The sequence below is a fragment of the Alosa pseudoharengus genome, unplaced genomic scaffold, assembly GCF_046254945.1.
Source record: "Alosa pseudoharengus isolate Yale_2024_CS ecotype anadromous, Long Island Sound unplaced genomic scaffold, YU_APseudo_1.1 YU_APseudo_1.1_scf_8, whole genome shotgun sequence".
NCBI lineage: Eukaryota > Metazoa > Chordata > Actinopteri > Clupeiformes > Clupeidae > Alosa > Alosa pseudoharengus.
In genome coordinates, this window is record NW_027468870.1 from 29723476 (window position 1) to 29744943 (window position 21468).

Genomic DNA, 21468 nt, shown 5'->3' on the forward strand with positions numbered 1-21468 from the left:
AGTCATGGATCAGACCAACCTCTCAAAGGGTCTGCATACATCCAGAGTAGGGTTGCAAAATTCAGGGAATTTTCAAAGTTAGACATTTTTCATGGGAATTAACAGGAATATATGAGAATTAACATTAATAAACTGAAATTTGCTAAATTGCAGGTAAGGCTATTGAGCAAATACAAAATTAAAATGAGTTTATATATAAACTGTTGAATATAATATAAGAACAGACAATTGAGGGGAAAAAAGAAGCTAGTTTATAGCACATCTGATTCTACCTGTTTATAGCACACAGGTGTGCTATAAACAGGTAGAATCAGATGTGCTATAAACTAGCTTCTTTTTTCCCCTCAATTGTCTGTTCTTATATTTTATTCAACTGCATATTTGGAAAGATTCCTTTCGAAGGCTTTGTCTCAGCAATCTTTCTATTGAACTTTTAGTTCCAGCAGCACAACTTGCTTTGTGGATTCAGACACAAGGACAGTATCTGGTTACATGGTGGTAGCTGCAATTGGCTGCTCTCCAGTTCTGACGAAGCCAATGGTCTTCTTTGAGGGCACCGCTTCACTCACTCAAGTCCTGTGCTGATTGCTTCAGCAATGGTCTTCAAGACTTGATCGTCGGTACCATCCCTCTTCAAGTGCCTTTGAACAGTAGCTGTGTTGAATGGTTCCCATCTTGGAACACAGTGGGCATGGTGACTGTGCTCCTAAGTCTGCAGATTTGATGGGCTTGGGAGCACATCATATATACTGCCTGGATGCAAAATTTGATGAGGTGAGGCTCAGCTCTCCAAAGCTCAGACCAGGTCACTTTTCAGCACATTCTCCCATCCAAGCTCCCTGCTGCTACATTCCCACTGCCTTGCAGGCTCTCATATCCTTCACTGCTGCTCTCACCTCCTCCTGAACCAGGTGGCACCCTTCCCTCCCTCTGGAGGTGTTTGTCTTGCTTTGCCCGAGTGACCATTTCAACCAGCCTCCTGAGAGGCAGCCTTGCCTCTGCTTCCTTCCTTACCGAACCGTTCAGCGGCGATGCTGACAATTATGGTGTCCATGTCTTGTAGCTTCTCATCGGGCTTTTTTTCCTTACCCATTGCCTTCAGAATTTGGTCAGTGTCATCATCCAACTGTTTCCACAGTGTTGTCATACTTGCTGCAGGCCATTTGATCTGCCTCCTTTTAGACTTGATGCTAGAGGGGTTGGTTTGCAACACTTGGAGGTTCCTATGGGGTGACCCCGGGCCTGGCTCATCCTGCCTCTCACCAGGTTGGATACCTGTATGTCGTGCTGCTATTCCTCCTTCCTCCTCGCTTGGTGGATCTTCTCGCCATTCTCCCTCTTGCACACATTTGTACTACTTGCTCATGTCCATTGCCTGGGTTTGCTGCCTGAGTTTAAGTTGTGACTAAACTGTACATCTGCTGACACAGGTCTGAACACATCATCAGTGAGGTTCTGCATCAGATCTGCACTTATCATCAGATCTGTACTGCCTGTATCTGTCTGCTGCTCTGGATATTATCATGTATTCATTTCCTTCAAACCAATTTGAGATCCCACAGGTTAATTTTGACAAAATAAGCCTGATAAATCACCGCCTGATACCTGATAACTGCTGCACACTCATTGCAACACTACTCTTTATGACTGTATTACCTCAGCATATCTATAAAACAGGATGTTTTTTAGGACTAAAATCACACTTGTGAGTGTGGAGAGGATTGCTGTAGTTACAAATGACACCTCTAGGTGGAGCCTCCTGCACTATACATTGCAGTCCCTGTGTCCTATTGAGGATTGACATTGTAGGAATGTGAAGGTCAGAGGAATAAAATATATGTCTGTTGACATATTTGTTATTTGTTGAACTTGATCAATGTACACATTCCGAACCTTCAATTTCATATTTGGTATATCACAAGGCCGTAGCCATGATGTCAACATTGGGGGGGACCAAATCTGTGGTGCGGTGTATTTCAATAACAGATTTTAAATACAACTTCACACAGTCTGCTTCAGGGCCCCCTGAGCTCTTGGGCCCAGTAGGCTCATTCAATAATCCATCCCTGGATAGACATGTGGTATGACTCCATTTGTCTCCAAAATGTATATTTTAAAAGACAATACTTTGATAACCTCTATATTACACTGAATGCTTACTCATAGGTTTGGACCTAGCCCAATCATATTTTGTATTTTGATTTTATTATTCTGGCGGCTAATCACACAATTTTAAGGTTGTTTGAAAGGGATGGGATATAGGCTACTAGACAGGTCCCTCTTCTGTCTGACTCACCTCAAGTTACCCTATGCATTATAGGCTGGTTTCTGACAGAAATTACGTTTTGTGTTAAAATGTAGAAACACAGCCTTTATTTGGTGAATGGAGGTGGAAATTCCTTTCTTTGGTTAATGTCCGCGATTCACATTACAGTAACTGTAGGCTATCACCGCCATTGTAAACGTTTTTTCAACTTTTGTGCCGTCGCCACATTTGAGTGCTACGTTTTGCCTGCATGGATGCGCGATTGAGTGCGCATCTAAATGTAACATGCAAGATGCAACAGCCATTTCTAAGAGGCTTATAAACCGGTTAATTTCTGACATTACTACTAGCATATGAATGCATTATTTATGTTGTAAGACATGTGAAAGAAATGAATGACACAGGCACGCACAAATTCAAATAAAAGGACACTATGTTTCACTTTCGCTATCATTGCGAGAAAATAGGCTACAATATGGAAAATGCTTCAAAGTTACCTTTGAGTCTGATCAGCTTAAAAAATGAATGGGGTTTCCTTAGACAGTGCTACACCTTTCCAACAAGTTTTGTGAGAATTGTACCGGTATCTTTTGCGATATTGTTGACAGCCTGCACAGCAGTAGGGTGCAGGAAGCTTTTGATAGCGCACGCCTCAAACGATAAACGCAAAACCTCCAGGACAAACCACTCACAGTGTACTCTCTGAAACCATGAATAGGTCACTAATTTGTGTGTTACATGTATTTACGTTTGGTTGCATTTCAGATGGCGGGACTTGTTGGTTTCCTGTAGTAGCCTATAGCGTTTTTTTCTTTATTTTTTTGTATGTCCGAATATTGGGGGGGACATTTTGGTCACATCTGAATATTGAGGGGGACACGTCCCCCCCAAAGTCTATGGTGACTACGGCCCTGGTATATCAAACATCTGTAGCTACTTAAATTGTTTGGAGGGTGAGTGACTACACACACTCATGACTGCATTGGTGGCCTGAAAACATTGATACAATATTATGGATGACCCCCCCCACCCCCCACCCCCCCACACAAAAAACATCAGATGAGTCGGATACATAATAGACACTAATAGAGGTCAATCACCAGGATAGGGATACTTTCACTTCCTCCATGACCATGTTTGTTGTAATTTGTGGATTTATTTTTACTAAATATGTTTAATCCCCTACACATATCTACTTTTCTAACTACCAGTAGCGAATTAACTGATAAACAGTCGCACTTTGTGCTTGAAAAGTGCTATATAAATAAATTGTATTATTATTATTTTATATGTTGTTAAATATGTACTTGTCACTGATCAAAGTGCATAGTAAATCCATCATTAAATTATTTTACTACTCTTTCCTTGGAGTAACTTACGGTACCGATCCACTTGCACGACACTTCTTTTTGTCGTGTCGCATTCCACTCTAGTCCTATGGGTGACGTCAAGCGACTTTAACGCGCCTGCAAAGCATTCCGGAAAGGCAGCGCTGCATTTGAAATAATGTCGCGCGTCAAAAAGCTGGCCGATGCCCAGCTTTATGCAAATGAATCCGTTGAACGCGAGGCGACTCTCCAATGAAAGGACGAGTTTGTAGGTCCTTTGTTCTACCACAACGGTGCCTGTGAAACTTTGGTTCCGCTTACCAGACAAATAATGTTTTAACCATCTCTTCCACGACCACCTATAGTCCATAGAACAAACGAAACTAGGATTTGGATGAATATATTGACTGTTGGTGTTTCTGGTGAGGATTTGAGATTGCATTGAGTAGTTTAAATAAAACAAGATTTCGAAATGGCTTGCATAGTTTGTTTAGGCTATTAATGTGTTGTATACTGTTAAGTACATGCCTAAAATTGGGGTCCATTTGTGGAAAAACACTTAAGATACGTTAAAACGAACTGAATATGAGCTGGTAACTGACATTTTAAACGAAACGCCCACACACGACTGAACGAGGGGAGGCAGCGCGACACCATCCGTATGTCGGGTCGTGCAAGTGGATCGGTACCGTAACAGTATGGGCATCGGCCAGCTTTTTGACGCGCGACATTATTTCAAATGCAGCGCTGCCTTCCCGGAATGCTTTGCGGGCGCGTTAAAGTCGCTTGACGTCACCCATAGGACTAGAGTGGAATGCTACACGACAAAAAGAAGTGTCGTGCAAGTGGATCGGTACCGTCAGTCTAGTACAGTAACGGCTCCCACACACAGCTGCGTTCCGTCAACGCATTCCAGTGGGTGTTCCCGACGGTAGCTATGCAAATGACTTGAAGTAAAACCGTAATGTGATTGGTTGGTGCCGTCCGTAGATTGGCTTGATTGGCCGGTGCCGTCTGTCGGTGCAGCAACAGCTGAACTCAACGCGAGCGGAACGCGACGCGACGGACCCACAATTCAGTTCGGCAACGGATCACGTGAGCCCATTTAAAGTGAATGGGATGCGTCTCCAGCAACGCGATGCACGCAGCTGTGTGTGGGAGCCGTTACGGCATTACGTTACGGCTCCCACACACAGCTGCGTGCATCGCGTTGCTGGAGACGCATCCCATTCACTTTACATGGGCTCACGTGATCCGTTGCCGAACTGAATTGTGGGTCCGTTGCATCGCGTTTCTCCCGCCGCTCGCATTGAGTTCAGCTGTTGCTGCACTGACAGACGGCACCGGCCAATCAAGCCAATCTACGGACGGCACCAACCAATCACATTACGGTTTTACTTCAAGTCATTTGCATAGCTACCGTCGGGAACACCCACTGGCATGCGTTGACGGAACGCAGCTGTGTGTGGGAGCCGTAAGTACCAACAAGACTGAACGGTCAGGTCAAGTTTCAGCTTCAGTTCAACTACACGTGGGTCTACAATATACTGTAAATTGTAATACTGATATAATTCAGGTTTATATTAATTAAGTTATATTAAGTATATTCATTAAATCATGTAATAATTAACTTGAATGGTTAAGGGTGCCAGAAAACAAACAACTCACAAGGGCAATAAGAAGAACTTTATGTTGTCATTGTCAAGTTAAAGTTAAATTAATTTAACTTACAATTTGATGTGCACGGTTTAAAGTAATATTCTAAAGACATTCCTGTAAAAGGACAAATTACAACTACTTACTCCCAAAACAGTAAACAGTAGGTTAACACTTTAACAAAACAAAAAAAGAAAAAAAAGAAGCCCAGCTCATTTTGGGCACGAGGTGGTAGGATCACACACACACAAGAGCAAAATAAATCAGTGATTGACAAAGTTTTGCTTGCTGGCCATATAATCCAAAAGTGCATTGCCAAAGCAAATAGGTTACAAAAGAGCCAGGAACAATGTGCAAGAAACCACACAAGACTTGAGAACTTTAAGGCATGAATATCCCCCATTACATTTCTTTATTCTTTGGAAATTGAGCGCACAAAACACCGAGACCTGTTATTGGTCTAACTACACCCAAGACCAGCACAGTGTAACCCAAGGCCCACTCAGAGGTTTAAGTTTTTTGTGCAACACATCAGGAAATGAATAAGTCCCAAATTAATGCCAGACAGAAAAATCATGGCTCAACATAGTCCATGGAGAACAAAACATCTTTAAACACCCACGTTTAAAGGAAGTGCCACAAAATGTCAATAGCCAGGACTGCATTAATACACCCGTGTCACACATGCAGTTTCACAGCATCCTAAAAATAATTCACCCGATCCGTTTTCTGGACTACAATCCAAAACCAGTCTATCCTCTCCACACTCTCGAAACGTTAACACATTGTTTTGCGGACGTATGCTGGCTTCTTGTTGCCGAGGCCCTTCAAGATGTTGCACTGCACCAGCTCCTGGTAGCGGCTGCTGCGCAAGAAGCAGATGTTGGCCGTCTTGCAGGTGTCCTTGCAGGGCTCCGACACGTGGCCCTTGTGCATCAGGTACCAGTACGTCTGGAAGTACCGGTCGTCCTGCAGGAAGGTCTGAATGAGGCCGTGCCAATCAGAGGGGAAGAGGCTGGTCAGGCCATAGGCTTTGGAGGCCCGGTATAGGAGAGTCCATTTAGGGTTGGGGTCGGGGGCAGCAGCGGAGAGGGGTGAGGCTGGATTGGGGCGGTTGTTTGCCTCGGTGAGGTTGAGGATATACGTCTCGTGATCCAGCACGAAACGGGAACTGTCAGGGTAGTTTCCATCAACGTAATAGACACGATAGCCTAGCGAAGAGAAAACAAACAAAAACATCAATTCTGCTAATCCAGTGCTGGGTTTGCACTATAGCAACAGAGAGAGCATTGACCTTGAACACTCCACATGCCAGCAAGACATCTATTGCAACATAGTTATTTGAAAGTCACCACTAACGTGCTGACCAGAATTCGGAATACATCAACATTGATGGAACCACTAGCTAGTTAGTATGATGGACAAATGAAGGATATGGATTTAAGTTTACCGGTACTATATTTAGAAGCCTACTAGATGTTTTTGTTAAAACATAAATAATAATAATAAAAAAAAAAAATAAAAAAAAAAAATCACCAGGCCCACAACTGTGACCAGTGAGGACATTGCAATATTCCAACACCATTATCTATGTACTACAGGTCTGGAAGACTGCTGCATACCAACACCATTATCTATGTACTACAGGTCTGGAAGACTCTGCTGCATACCAACACCACCATTATCTATGTACTACAGTATGTTGTGCAAGTTCCATCTCAAGAGTTTTTTTGTTTATAGCAATTTAGATTACGGCTGCAACAATTCATTGATTAATTGTCAACTATATTTTTGGTGTGTGGACCAAAAAATAAACATTTGAGGACATGATCTTGGGCTGACTTTCTGACATTATATCAATCAAACAAACCGATTAATCGAGAAAATAGTAGTCAGATTAATCGACAATGAGCATAATCGACATCGTATGTTTAAGTAATGATTAAGTTATAGTATATTAAGAGAGAAAAAAAAAAGAAGGTCAGGAACAAGATGAGTTAAAATGGAACCTACCTGGGTTAAGGTTAACAAAAGTGGTGACACTTGGTGCAATATAGGAAACACCCAGTGGCCTGGTCATGGTCTCCTCATCGTAAAACATCTGAAACTCGTCAATATGAGTGTGACCAAAGAACTGTCCCGTAATGGTGCCTTCATACCTACAAAAGAAACACACACAAAACTAAGTTCAATAAAAATGAAAATTAGGTCAAAAGAGGATCATTATCCACACACAGATAACTAACTGAAACAATCGTGACCGAGAAAGAAACCTGTACAATTTTACATTGGTGAGTTTAAAACAAAAAACATAGATGAAGGCAAAGCTCCGGCAAAAACAAGAATCATTCAACCACTCCTAAAGTTTACACAAGTCAGTCTTAAAGGTCAGGGATCACATGACAGACAAAACCCGCAAACATTATTTGATAAAGCTTCCAAAGTTTGTTAACCTCATTCTCCGTCTTGCGGTTTCAAAAGTGCATTGGGTACATTGTGTAAGCTGTACAGTACATTCCCAAATCAAATTCATGTGAAACCATGATAGATCCTGATAATTCTATAAACACAGACACAGGGACCACACACACAAAATGTATGGCGGGAGACCCTCATGACTTTGTACCGAGGTTCCTAGGCATTGTATGAGGATTAGGAGAATGGAATGGGCAGAGGGCCATGAATGGAGGTTAGTGTGGCACTGACCTGTTGACTATGTGATAGTAGTTCCAGCTCCAACTGGCTAAACAAAGTCCAGGCGGGATATGTCCTATTATATGAACCTGAAATAAGGGAGACATCAATAATAACTCCACTGAAGAGCTATATTGGGTGCAGTGAAGGTACATTTACTAAGCTGTTAAAATTCACAAACACAACAGCAAAGAAAAAATAAATAAAATTAAACTACAATGCTGCATCATATTACTCTGAAATAAAAGGGATCATACAGGTTTAGTCAAAACCTCAATTTATCCTTAACACCATGGAGACTAAGTAAAGTAAAGCTATGGTCTTTGCAACGGATTGCTTTGATCTAACTGGATTAATCCCAGACGGCCTCTTTGGCAAGTCAGAACAGGAATTAAGACTGAAGGCTCTTTTCAGGCAACAGAATAGCTAACCACTGCCTTAATGTTGAAACATTTCAACAGTCAGACATTTTTCAACGCCAACACAGATAGGACATTTGTAACGTTATAGTGACGAAACACAGATGGCATGATGATGGCAGACATAGAGCCTACTGTAAGCCAAGAGTGCTTTTCTTTTATTAACTTGCATGGTTATTTTGGATGACCATGATCCATCTATAAAGGTTCTTAGATGATTGGCTATCTGTAATATTAAAAGGGGTGACTTGCCTTTAGGTGATAATCACTGGGCTTTTATGACAGCCTAGCTGACGTTCATTTGAGGAGGTATGGCTGTTTCTGAGTGCAAGTGCTACTATTTGCATTTTGTCAGGGTTCTCTGATGACCATGATCCATCTTTCAGGGGTCTTTAATGACCATGTTTTATCTTTTTGACCTTGTTCTATTTATGAGGGTTCTTTGATGACCTTACTCTAACTTCCTGGCTTCTTTGATCTCCACGTTCCTTCTTTCAGTGTTATATGGCTGTCCTGTGCCTACCTTCTCGCCCTTGTTCTCGGACTCCTGAAGGATGTGGACGAGCCACTGGAGCTGGTCCGCTGGGTCCGTGGAGTTCACCATGAGCCAGTAGTTCTCTCGGGCACAGAAGTTCATGTTGAGAGACACCAGCCGCAACCCTGGCTGGATCTGGACGGTGTAGAAACCAGCACGCCTGAACACATCAGCATAAGATATGTTACAAGATGGACCCAAAACAGGATGTACTAGACACTGAACACAAGGCACTGGAGGACACACCGTTTCATCTTACAATATGACAAGCTATTGAACAATACATTAACAGAGACCAAATACTGACAAAAAGAAAATTCACTTGTAAGGGCAAACTCTATTTATAGCGGCAACTCCCTGGAGGTAACCAAGTTAATCTAATATCAGTCAATTAAAACTGCTGGCAATTATAAGAGGCAAAATTTACAACTGTCATTACATCCACCAGAGACGGACAACTGGAAGAACACATTACAACCGTAAGACAAAAAGACATAAAAATGATGGTGAAAGGGCATCGTCTGGCCACCTGATGGTATGGAGGGCCTGAGGCGGCAGCCACACAGCCCACTCCTCCGCCATGGTATCGTAGAGCCAGTGGGACGAACGGTTGCCGTGGATGAAGGGCGGTGGGAAGCTGTTGACCGGGGTGCTCTCGTGGTTGCCCACGGCCGGGTAGACAATGACGTTGGGGCCCAGGTGCTTGTGAATGAGCCTTGAGATGGTGGTGAGTTCGATCAGCTGCTGCGCGCGCGTCTGCGACCACACGTTGTGCGCCGGGATGTCGCCCGTCCAGTACACCCAGTCCCAGGGCCCGTCCTTGGCCACGTTCTCCATGAGGTTCTCCACAGTGCGCAGCGGCAGGTCGCATTTACTGTAGGTGCCCCAGTAGCCGGCGCCATGGTGCTTCCAGCTGGGCAGCCCCGAGCTGTTGCGGCAGCACAGCGGGTCCTTGCAGTCAGCGCTGCTGCCCTCAGCATACTCCCGGTCCCAGTGGATGTCGGTGAGGAAGAGCACCCGGCTCTGGGGAGAACCGGGTTTGGGTGGCGTGGGCGGCGTGATGGGCGGCTTGGCCACGGCCGGCAGGGTGACGTTCCAAGGCGCGTAGATGTCGAAACGGCCGCAGCTGGGGCCAACCAGGACGGCGCAGGCCTCCGTCGGCCACAGGATGGACTGCTGCAGCGTGGTGATGAAGTCGTCGCTGAACAGCTCGGTGATCTCGCGGCACACATGCTCGTCTGCCAGGTGCAGGCGGGTGCAAGCTTCACCCACGGCGTGAGCCACTCGCTCCTTATTCGTGTCGCTCTGTAAACAGGAAAGATGATGACATGGGTGTTGGTGGGGGGGCATATAAATATTCATGAAGCTGTGGTTAACACAATTAAACACTTCCTCTTCTTCACAGTGCATGAGTATGCATGCAGACAGTTTTGCCACAATGGTGATATATTTTCTAAGTCTTAGTCTGACTCAATGTGTGACTAACAAGGTCTGAAGGGGTCTTTCCCCTCTCATTTCTCATCAGGTTACAGGCTACATGGTGTCAAGACCAGTCCATTTATTATTACTAGTTTTGTTTTCAAACTGCTTCGCTGACTGGCATGGGCTAGGCTTTGCTTACTAACCCGATGTTCCAGTTTTTCAAACTGCAAGTTGCTAAGACAAATATAAAAGGACCAATGACAAAACCTGTGTGATTAATAATTGTGTTCTTACCAACAATGCGATGTCTAGGATGGTGAAAACTGTTTTGCACACAGGACACGTGAGGTTGCGCCAGTTGAATCGGACACCAAAACGACCCAATTGCTCTACAAAGCTCAACTGGCCAAAATTCTTCTCTTGCAGAGGGATTGATGAACCGAAATGGATCAAGGTCACCGTGACGAAGAGACAAGAAAAGCCAAAGAAGGACACTTTGAACGTATTCATGGTGGCTAACTTTAAACCTCCATAAAGTGAAACGAGTTGCAGCTCTACCAACGTGCTACAGTGCACAAAAGTCAAGTCACTAGCGAGCTTCTTCTCTTCTCTGGATCGTTATTCCAGAAGTTTACTCAAAAATACCGCACCAAATCCGCACCCTCTACCACTAACAGTCACAGCTGAAAGACTAACATTCGGCTACTGCAGGTCACACATAAGTTCAAGGATGTGCTTTTGCGGTGCAATCGTCAACAAAACAGGAAGGAAAACAGAGAGAGGTGGCTGGCCGGCTGCTGAGTTCTGTCGTGGAGCACTCCCCGAATGAAGAAAGCAACTATAAACGCTGATGTTCCAAAACGTCTACGCTATGAAAATATTCCGACCTTATCAAGGGAAATTAGACCTTATTAGCAACAACAACAAGTCACAGCTGGTCTTGTGATCGGTTCATATTGTCAGCTGACCTATCACGTGAGCTGTTCCAAAGCTACAGGAGGACCAATGCCTATCAATCGCATGACCACGTGTAGCATATTTTAAATTAAGTAAATTGCAGCCTATACGCCAGGCATGTTCTTTGATTGCATAGTATGGATTGTCCAGAATTGCAAGGACATCAGTTAAAATCTAACATCATAGGGCAATTCCATGCAAAGGTCATCCTTACCATGGAAAAAAAAAGTTGTGCATACGCAAATAGAACTGTTGTTAAAATCTTCATTTAGGTCTATATTTTATTGTTTGTAACTGATCTGATTGAATTTGATGGAGAATGACACTCTTTTTACATCATAAATATGGTGTGCAACCATACAGAAACAACTTTTTTTACATGGTAATATTATACATATTTCAAAAGTGGATAAATGGACCCAATGTTCAAACAAATTGTGTCATTTGACAAATTCCAGATTGACAAGGGAATGGTAGAGCAATGTCTATGCTCAGCTTGCCTTTAAGAGCACAACTCCTTACATTTGTAAGGCTTTTGTTTTTAAGTCAGCAAGTTCCATGGCCATGTCACATCCATAACATTTTATAGGAAAAGTTTATGGTACACATACATTGTTGATGCGACAATGTCCATAGTGTCTGTGCAAAGCTGATTTATATCAATGTAAAGTGTGATGACCAAATTGTGCCCCTTTCATACTTTTAAAACCTTTAATGGTGCGTTATGGATGTGACGTTATGGATGTTACATAATGTGAATTTACAAGACTGGGGACTTTATTATACCTCAAAGCCGATAAAACGTCTGTTCTGGTGACATGTCAGTTTCAACGCATTTCAACTTAGTGTTTACAACTGACATTTCAAAGATTATTAGGTTGATCAAAACCACAGGAAGGCCTTGCCTAACCATTAGCAAAACAAATATAATATTAAAATACCTCCAGTGATTAGCCTAGCCATAGCCTATTTTCAAGTTAACGAAAATCTGAGCGATTATCTTCCTGTAATTATCATACTAATGTTGTACAGTAACTGGATTATCGTGTTAGCTGGTGAAGATGGCTGACTTTGCAGCTGGAGTTAACATAGCAACCTCCTTCTGTTGCAGATGTTCAGCCTGCCGTTCACATCTGGTTAACACAGTTCAATTTTAAATGTGACGCGATATGACAGCATTTGAAGTTTCAGGTCCTCTGTAGCTAATACCCACAGAGTAACATGAGTAAGGGCAGCAATAAACTAGATGTACCGCATAGCGGTACAAAATAGGACCGCCTCTCAGTCCTGCATATTCTCTTCGCAAAAAATAAATCACGCTTGTCAATTTGTCTCCATCTCCTACTCCTGAAACTCATGTGCATGTAAATGAGTGTGTGCATATGTGAGTTTGCTTTTGTTTATAAGAGTGTGTGTGTGTGTGTGTCTGTGTGTGTGTGTCTGTGTGTGTGCATGTGCGTATGCGTGCCTGTGTTTGTGTGTTTATGTGTGTGTGTGTGTGTGTGTGCGTATGTGTTTGCATGCCGACATGCGTATGCGTGCCTGTGTGTATGTGTTTATGTGTCTGCATTCATGTGGGTGGGTGTTTGTGCGTGTGTGTGTGTGTGTGTGTGCGTGTGTGTGTGCTTGCCTGTCTGTATGTGTTTATGTGTGTGTGTGCGCGCATGTGCGTGTGTGCACGTGCGCGTGCATGTACTTTATGTGTGCAAATCACAAATGAGTGGGTATGGGTTAGGTTCATGCGGGCTCTTGAGACTAACATACCATAAATATTTTGTCATCTTGGGTGCAACGGTTCAGGTAGGGCTAGTTATTTAGGGGAGTGGCCACCAAGTTTCATGTTCCCTGGTGTTTCAGTAACCCTGGAATCACTGACCAAAATTGATGACGGTAAAAGAAAAAAAATAATTAATTTTTTATATTTTAAATGACTTGTCCTGATTCTTCCTGTGGATCTTAGTGGGCACTGAGGAAGCAATAATTTCATCCCTAGTTTTTCATGATTACCATTTCAATTGTTTCATATCAAAATTCACTACTTAATTATGTGTTTTATGTAGTTTGTCGAGGACTGGTTCAGACACATCACATCCATAACGTGAAACCGTCACATCCATAACGCAGTTTTTCCTACATAATGCATTACGAAAATGACGCATAGTTTCAAAAACATACTTTTTGTGTTCATTCAAGTCTCCTTCATGGTACATATATCATAGTTTCGGCAGTTTCCTTTAAAATTCACAGAGTTTGTAGAAAACCTGTAATCTCTCACAAAAGTGTGTCCATTTCATGTCACATCCATAACGCTGATAAAATGCCTTGTATTCTTAGGATGAAATTGATTAGGCCTATATGAAATTTGAGGATTTCTCAGTATTCAGAGGACAGAGGTTACATTAAAAGTTATGCAAATTAATTCACTGATACTAATTTTGCCCCCACTCTAAGGCATTTTGTTTACCAATATGAGTCCAATTGTCACATCCATAACGCTGGAACTGCCCCATAGACTTTGTTGTGACGCCTTTTAAGAGTATATGGTCTGGTCATTTGAAAGACATAGACCTAAAATAGGCCTACATCTACTAACCCTGACCAAGTCCATGCACTATAATTATATCAGGGTCAAACAGGGCTCTCCGCACACCACATCCATGCCACAATATTATCAAATATTTCAAGAATTCTTGGTATTATGCTTAGACCTGCTTTAAATCTATTATTATAACAAACAACAAATAGATATGTCCAGGCAACTTCCTTTTGACCAGATGCAAGTACAATTTACTGTCACTATAGGAAGTAAAATAAGGAACAATAAGTCCAAAGTGCCGCAATAACCACCAGTGCAGCACTAAACAAGAGACAAATCAGTCCTGGAGTTTATGTAGAATTTCCAAGGGGAAATGAGGAGTTGCAGGACTGCACATGCTCCACTGGCATATATTATTTTCGAGTCTCAGTTCTCTGTAGTAATTCTGGTAAATATATGTAATTTCACAGCTGTAATTTCATCATATTGTTTTTTGTTTTGAATGTGAGTTTCCTTATTCCTAGGCATATACTACAAGATATTGAATGCCAAATTTACCTTTGGGATGAAAGTAGGCCTCTATCTACCAACCTACCTACCTACCTACCTATTTATCTATCTATGTGTTGTTCCTATCCTGGCAAAGGTACGGAATATCTCGACCCAGGCCTGCTAGCCAGCCCTTACACTAAGAACTTCAAAGATGTTTCAAATATGTTTCCTTTGGTATTTACTGGTATTTACATCTCTCTCTGACTCATTTTTATGTGGGCCTATAGGCCTACTCTCGCTAACAGAGTTGGGTAGTAACTGATTACAAGTAATCTGGATAACAGATTACAAAAAACAAGTGACTATAATCAGACCAGATTACATTAAAAAAATGTATGATCAGATTATAGTTACATTGTCGAAGATTACTTGATTACATTTTAATAACGTGTTTCAATACATACAGGGAAGGGCAAAATTACATCAGAATGTAGCCTTTTTTTAAATAAAATACAAAATACCCCTCCTTTTAAATGTATCGAAATAAACTACAACATAGTGTAGCCATATTATGTATCAAAATAAAATACTGTATTTTTGTACTTTGAAAAATATCACCCTAATATCTAATGGGCCCCTCAGTCAAAAAACACAGGTCACGCTATGTACGATGATCATGCTTTGCAATTGGCATCTTTTTCACAGCAAGATGCTTAATGCTATCCATACATCAGAAGACTTTGGCAAGATTTTGGAAAGATTCTTGAAAGATTGGAGTCTTTTAGCTAATATCCCCCATTCAAGCTTTACTCAAAAGACTATAATCTTTCAAGAATCTTTCCCAATTCTTGTCCAAGTCTTCTGGTGTAAGGGTGGCTTTAAATGTGTTGATGGTTATATTTGTAAGTCCCTATCTGTCCATTTCTTTGCACAATAATCATAGTCATAATTTACGGGGTTATTGCCTTTGAAGATGAAGCATGTTGATCAATCCTGGTCAGACTGTCCTGTCACAATAAAGGCAAAAAGTCAAACAGTTGTTAACACCATTAAACAGTGCAATACTTTGTGTGATTTGGAAAGGAAAATTGCATAATGTAAAATAATACTCTCATATAACTTTTGCGTGTGTTGCATCTGCGGAACGGCTGCGTTGCGTGTTGATTTTCATTCGGCACCCATGTTACCAGGTAACAGCAGCCACAGTACCTCCTCCATATCCGTGTCTCAGGCACGGCTCAAACTCATCTGCAGCCTTGACCCAGCTAGAGAATAAAAAGGAATGCCTATTTTTGCCACTTCATGGGAGTGGTTGTGTACAGAAATGCATTGAAAAGAGCAGTTGATAGTCATCATTTGTGTTTAAAGGGGAAAGTAGGTGTTACACGTGTGCAAAAGCTAGGATGACCACCAAACAGACTCTGAAAAGGAGGACAAGTTGTGTCTATAAAGTGAGGACAAATTAGCCAAAATGAGGATCCCCCCAATGTCTGCTTGCCTATACCGGTTGTGTAACGACTGGTGTATATCTGTGCAGTATGTATTTTGTGTAAACTTTATTTCCCAACACCTTAAGAGTTATGCTAGTAAGAGAGACAGCAGCTTGGGCTTTTAGCTTGATCGTTAGCAGGCTCGACACCCGAATCCAAGGTACTGCTGTTTGTGGGTTCGAATGCAGGGCTGAGCCGTGCAAATCAACACAAGGCATTGGTGCCGTGACCAGGATCAGGAGTGAGGTTTAGACATATACACGCAATTTGTGTTTAAAAGGGGAAGTGGGGGCTACATGTGTAGCAGAAATGGCAAAGATTCGTTTTAACCCTCTCTGGCAATAGTGTTACCACAACACAAATCTTTGGGCCATTCGCTTAACCCAGCGCAACCTCGCAGCAAATGCAATGCATGCCGCTTCCTATATGTAATGTGCAACTGCAGAGAATGTGTTGTTTTTGTCACTACTTATAAGTCTCATTTGCTTTGGAGCACTTGTATTATCACTACTTACAAGCATTGTTTGCTCTGGAACACTTGCCAAAAAGGTGGACAAATGCCCACAAAGGAGGACACTCTACTTTGGTCCGGTCAGAGGGCTTATAATTCAGATGAATGGTCACCCTAGATCAGTTGTGCCAAACATAAGGCCCGGGGGCCAGATCAGGCACAGCAGAATTCATGCAGCCCCCCAAATGTTTTGGGTAGGAAGGGAAGGTAAAAAAAAATCGAATCCAGTTCTTCATAATAAGCAATGTCTCTATGATATGATCAATTGAAACATACTGTACAACAAACCATCCTCAGGAAGGAAGAGGTTGTATTTCAAGAGGAAACCGAGGTCGAAAAAACTGACATGGAAGTAGGGTATTTCAAGAGGAAAACCATGCTGAAAAAAATAGCCGGACCAGCCAGAGCAGCTTAGAAGTGCTCTAAGCGATGTTGGGTAACGTTGATGTTCAAAGAAAACAGGAGCTAGCTCGCTACTCTCTCCCTGCCTCCTGTGCAATTGAAAATCTCCTAAACACGCATCTCGTTGGTGATTGGCTGGAACAGTTTGTTATGTATTTATGGTCCAGGCTGGACCAGGCTGTTTTTGTTGCCGTTTTTAGAGCCTGGGCTGTCCACAGAGACCAAAGTGTATTCAGGGCACAGGCAGCTAGCAGATGGTGAGGTGATGTTTGCTGTTTGACAAAAAATGTTTTAGCTTAGAAACCGTGTAACATCGCTTAGAGCACCTTTAAGGTGGTTTGCTGGTTGACCAGCTTGTTAACCAGTTTGTTTGACTACCATATGATGGTTGACCAGCTAGTGTAACGGAGGCAGACTGAGCTAGCGTGCTAGTTGCCCGTGTAAATCCTCACAGCCCTAACCGAACGCTTCTAACCGCTGAGTTGGAAGCCGGGGCTTTTAGCTCAGTGGTTAGAGCATTCGACTCCCATGCCGGTGTGTGTCGAGGTGGCGGGTTTGAGGGCCGTGAGCGACGGACGAATTACAACCTCTGTGATACTAGACCAGCAAAACTCTTGCTAAAACATACCTACAGCTGGTTTACCCAGCTTACAATGGTATTTGGCTTGTTTTGCTTGTCGTACCACCTGAAGCTGGTCATTTTAGCTGGTGTTGCTGGTCTTACATTGCTGGTTTAACTGACTATGCCAGCCTATGTTGGTCATTCTAGAAAACCAGCATGACCATCTTACACCAACAATGTTAAACTTGGCAGGCTGGTCACCAGCATGACAATCTTACACCAGCTATATCCCACATGACAGTCTGGTCACACCAGCGTGACCAGCTTCCTCAAATGGTCATGCCAGCATGTCCACCTGGTGGCTCAACCAGCTACACCAGCAAAGACCGGCAAGAACTGGAAGAAAACCAGCAAAGACCAGCTAAAACTACCAGCATAAGCTGGTTTCTAGCTGCTTTTTTTCAGCAGGGAAGAGAAGTATAGCACAGCAGTATGACTTGTACTTGTTTGCTCATAAGTGGGTATAATAGAGAAGTATCATCAAACAACATTCTGATACCCATGCAGAAAAATGACCATGACAATGACGGCCCCCACATGGTCTCATTCCAATAAATCCGGCCCACTGCCTAATATGAGTTTGACAACCCTGCCCTAGACAAACAATGGCATTAGCTAATTCTATCATTGTGGCTAACTACCTATGGCTACTGTCAGTAGCTAACATTATTTTACTGTTGGACGTAGCACTAATGTTAATGTTTTTTTTACTTAATTTTAAAATAATTATAAATGCAGATACCGATAGATCGGCAAATAGCTAATATTGGCAGATAATATCAGCACACCGATTCATCAGTCGGGCTCTAGTCGTGAGTCTGCTAAAACTACACAACAAATCGGACAGACCTGATTCAAAAGTCTTGGTATAGGTCAGCACCAGCTTCCATGCATCATTTTGCTTTATGACGTCACATAGATGTTTCACAGAGATTATTTGCAGTATTTTTAAAATATATAAATACAATAAAGTATTTTAATACAAAATACAGAGTCATTTTCTTCAACCCAATAAAATACAAATGACAAAATAGTATTTTGTATTTGAAATACATATTTTAGATACAACGGGGCAGCCGTGGCCCGCAGGTTAGCACTCTGGACTTGTAACCGGAGGGTTGCCGGTTCGAGCCCCGACCAGTGGGCCGCGGCTGAAGTGCCCTTGAGCAAGGCACCTACAGTAACCCCTCACTGCTCCCCGAGCGCCGCCGTTGTAGCAGGCAGCTCACTGCGCTGGGATTAGTGTGTGCTTCACCTCACTGTGTGTTCACTGTTTGCTGTTTGTGTTTCACTAATTCACCGATTGGGTTAAAGTCAAAGTCAAAGTCAGCTTTATTGTCAATTTCTTCACATGTTCCAGACATACAAAGAGATCGAAATTACGTTTCTCACTATCCCACGGTGGAGACAAGACATATTTTACCATAACCATTTAAATGCAGAGACCAAATTTCCCTCACAGGATCAAAAAAGTATATATACATACTATACTTATACTTATACATGTATCAGAAATACTGCCCATCCCTGAATACATAACATAGCTTTACATCATGTCCATTAGCAATGTCAGACATGCTATTTTCCGTACGTATTTTAAGTCAGAGTAGCATCAAAATGAGCTTGATGCCATTATTAAGGTAAACAACTTACATTGTGTTACTTTCAAGTGCAAAAAGAAAATAAATATTGGTGGAATAATGTTGGCAGTGTCTTTTTTATTCAATGTATTTAATTTTTAAGTAATCCAAAAGTATTCAGATTATAATCGGTTATTTAAAATGCAATGGATATGGTGTAGCCTAAGTCTGTCTCAGTAATAGATAGGCCTACATTTCAAAGTAATCTGACCCAACACTGCTTGCTAACAATAAAGACTTTGTCTTTGGATATTGGTCTCACATAATGATAAAAATGCCTCTGTAAGAGGACCTTGAACAATACAGTATGTAGGCCTTTGAGGTCAAGTGAATATCAGCAGGTTTATGTTCAAGGAATTGGTTGAAGGTTAGGCTAAATCTGAGAAGCTTAGTCAAGTGATTTGCTCATGAAACAAGACTGATGCACATTTAGTATAAACACTTTCTTAAAACTTAAATGTGATCCTAAACTGAGGAATTTTAAAAGCCCAGCAGCATTTATGCAACCTACAGCAGTTTAAACATGTGGTGTACTCCACCACAGTAAGCGGCTGTATGCATTCATTTTACCGAATGTTGTTCCTACTGTAACACGAAGAAGAAACCGAGTAGGCGTGGCGAAAAGAAACATGGCGGCGCACTTCTGAAAGTCATGAGCTACACGTCTTGTAAGAATTGCTGTTGTTTATCGTGAAACATAGGCGATATAGTATTACAAATTACAACTATATCAATCATAAATTAAGACGTTAGGCACCACATTACATTTAAACGAGATACATAGGCCAATTTCCTCGGGGACTGCAGGTGTATTAAAATGGATCAAGTACAGCAGCTACGAAATGTAAGTTAACGTTAACCGTAGGCTATATGTTAGAAAGTCCAGTAGAATAAACTACTGTTTTAACTAAATATGTTATTTTTCAGTTAAAGGATTTTCTGTTAGTTTACAATCGGATGACCGAGATCTGCTTCCAGCGATGCACAACTAACTTCAATTACAGAGCTCTTACTATGGACGAGGTAAGGCGAAAGACATTATGAAATTGAAGAGGGAATGAGTCTTACTAGTCATCCTCGCTGTATGGTCAGCTAGATGCATCTGTTAGGTGGTTGAGATATAAATGTGATATTGTTTGTCAACGTATCCCTGCAGGTGAAAATCGTAAATTGATGATGCTGTGTAATAGGCCTAGATGATGTGTTTGGTCCTGATGTCATGTAAATTTACTGATGTGTCGCCCATTGCCTGCTGGTGTTTGTGGTCCAATAGGAGCGTTGCGTTGACAGTTGTGCTGGTAAGCTCATCCGCTCCAACCACCGCCTGATGGGCACCTACGTGCAGCTAATGCCTGGGATGGTGCAGCGGCGGATGGACGAGCTGGAGAGCAAGGCTGCTGAGCTGGCCCAGGCGGAGGCTCAGGCTGCCGGTGCCAGTGCAGGAGTGGAGCAGGCAGCGGTGCCAGCAGTGCCAGGCCTGGCAGCCACAGATGTGCCCGTTGGGATTACGCCGGACATGGCGGCGCCCATCATCACCACAGATGCCCCACTGCCACCTGTGTTTGTCCCTGAAGCGGCAGCAGCAGTCCCCGATCTATCTGGCATAGCTTCACCTGCTGCAGACATGCCGGTGATGAATGGACCGTCCTTAACTAATGGTGCTGGGAACGGCGCACCAGCCTTTGTCCCGTCACCAACTCTGGCACCAGAACTGTCAGGTCCAGTGGGCCTAGTCCCTGGTATATCAGAAGCCCCTGTTGTATCCTCTGAAGCAAAGGCAGCAGTGCCCATAACTGTTGAAGGACCAATGACACCCTTTTCTATACCATCAGTGACCGAGATTTCCGTACAGGGGTCCCCCCTCAGCGTTTCTGGGGAAAAGATGACCCCTTCACTCTTAAAGCTGCCTTCCACAGTAACGCCAGCCCTGCCAGTCACTGCACCAATACCACCAGAGTTCAGCTCTTCAGCACCTGGTTTGATGAATGCCTCATCAGATGCCATTGCACCTCTACCTGTTCCTGTACCTAAACCTGCTGATCTGACCAACACCACGTCTACTCCTAGCACCATTGGCACTGCAGCAGATTCCCAGTCCTCATCTTGAGTCAAACAGACTGATCTCTTTTGCTGTTACAGTGTTAGAATGATTAATGAAATATACAAATGGGCTAATGAAAATAGCTAAATGGTCAAACATTGCACATATATGTAATGACTGTGTGAACCTTTTTATTAAAAAGATTCAGCGCTGGAGAGATGATCTCTTGAAATGGTAATTAAAACACTACAGACAAACACAGTATGAAACAAGAATGGTTGAATATGGTGATGGGAGACATGGAACATTATTAATGTGAGGAGTTTACAGCAGTTAGAAGTAACCTTTTTTGCATTTAACACTTAATGTGAGTTTGCACCAGTTAAAAGCAGCCGTTTTGCATTTTAAGATCACAATAGAAGTAGCACATTTCCTGTGGGAAGATGAGGGGATGCAT

General features: G+C 42.6%; 2 protein-coding genes across 2 annotated transcripts; one reads left to right on the plus strand and one right to left on the minus strand.

The window, feature by feature from the left end:
* Positions 1-5265: 5265 nt before the first annotated feature.
* Positions 5266-11232, minus strand: smpd1 (sphingomyelin phosphodiesterase 1). Its single transcript, XM_076274019.1, has 6 exons — positions 10615-11232; positions 9428-10203; positions 8887-9058; positions 7957-8033; positions 7264-7409; positions 5266-6461 (listed from the first exon to the last, which is right to left on the minus strand). Exons 1-6 carry the CDS (start codon positions 10828-10830, stop codon positions 6028-6030), a joined length of 1821 nt encoding a protein of 606 aa, XP_076130134.1. The 5' UTR covers positions 10831-11232; the 3' UTR covers positions 5266-6027.
* Positions 11233-19593: 8361 nt separating this feature from the next.
* On the plus strand, positions 19594-21226 carry timm10b (translocase of inner mitochondrial membrane 10 homolog B (yeast)). The gene is made up of 3 exons (XM_076273755.1): positions 19594-19814; positions 19898-19993; positions 20244-21226. Exons 1-3 carry the CDS (start codon positions 19788-19790, stop codon positions 21075-21077), a joined length of 957 nt encoding a protein of 318 aa, XP_076129870.1. The 5' UTR covers positions 19594-19787; the 3' UTR covers positions 21078-21226.
* The last annotated feature ends 242 nt before the right edge of the window (positions 21227-21468 follow it).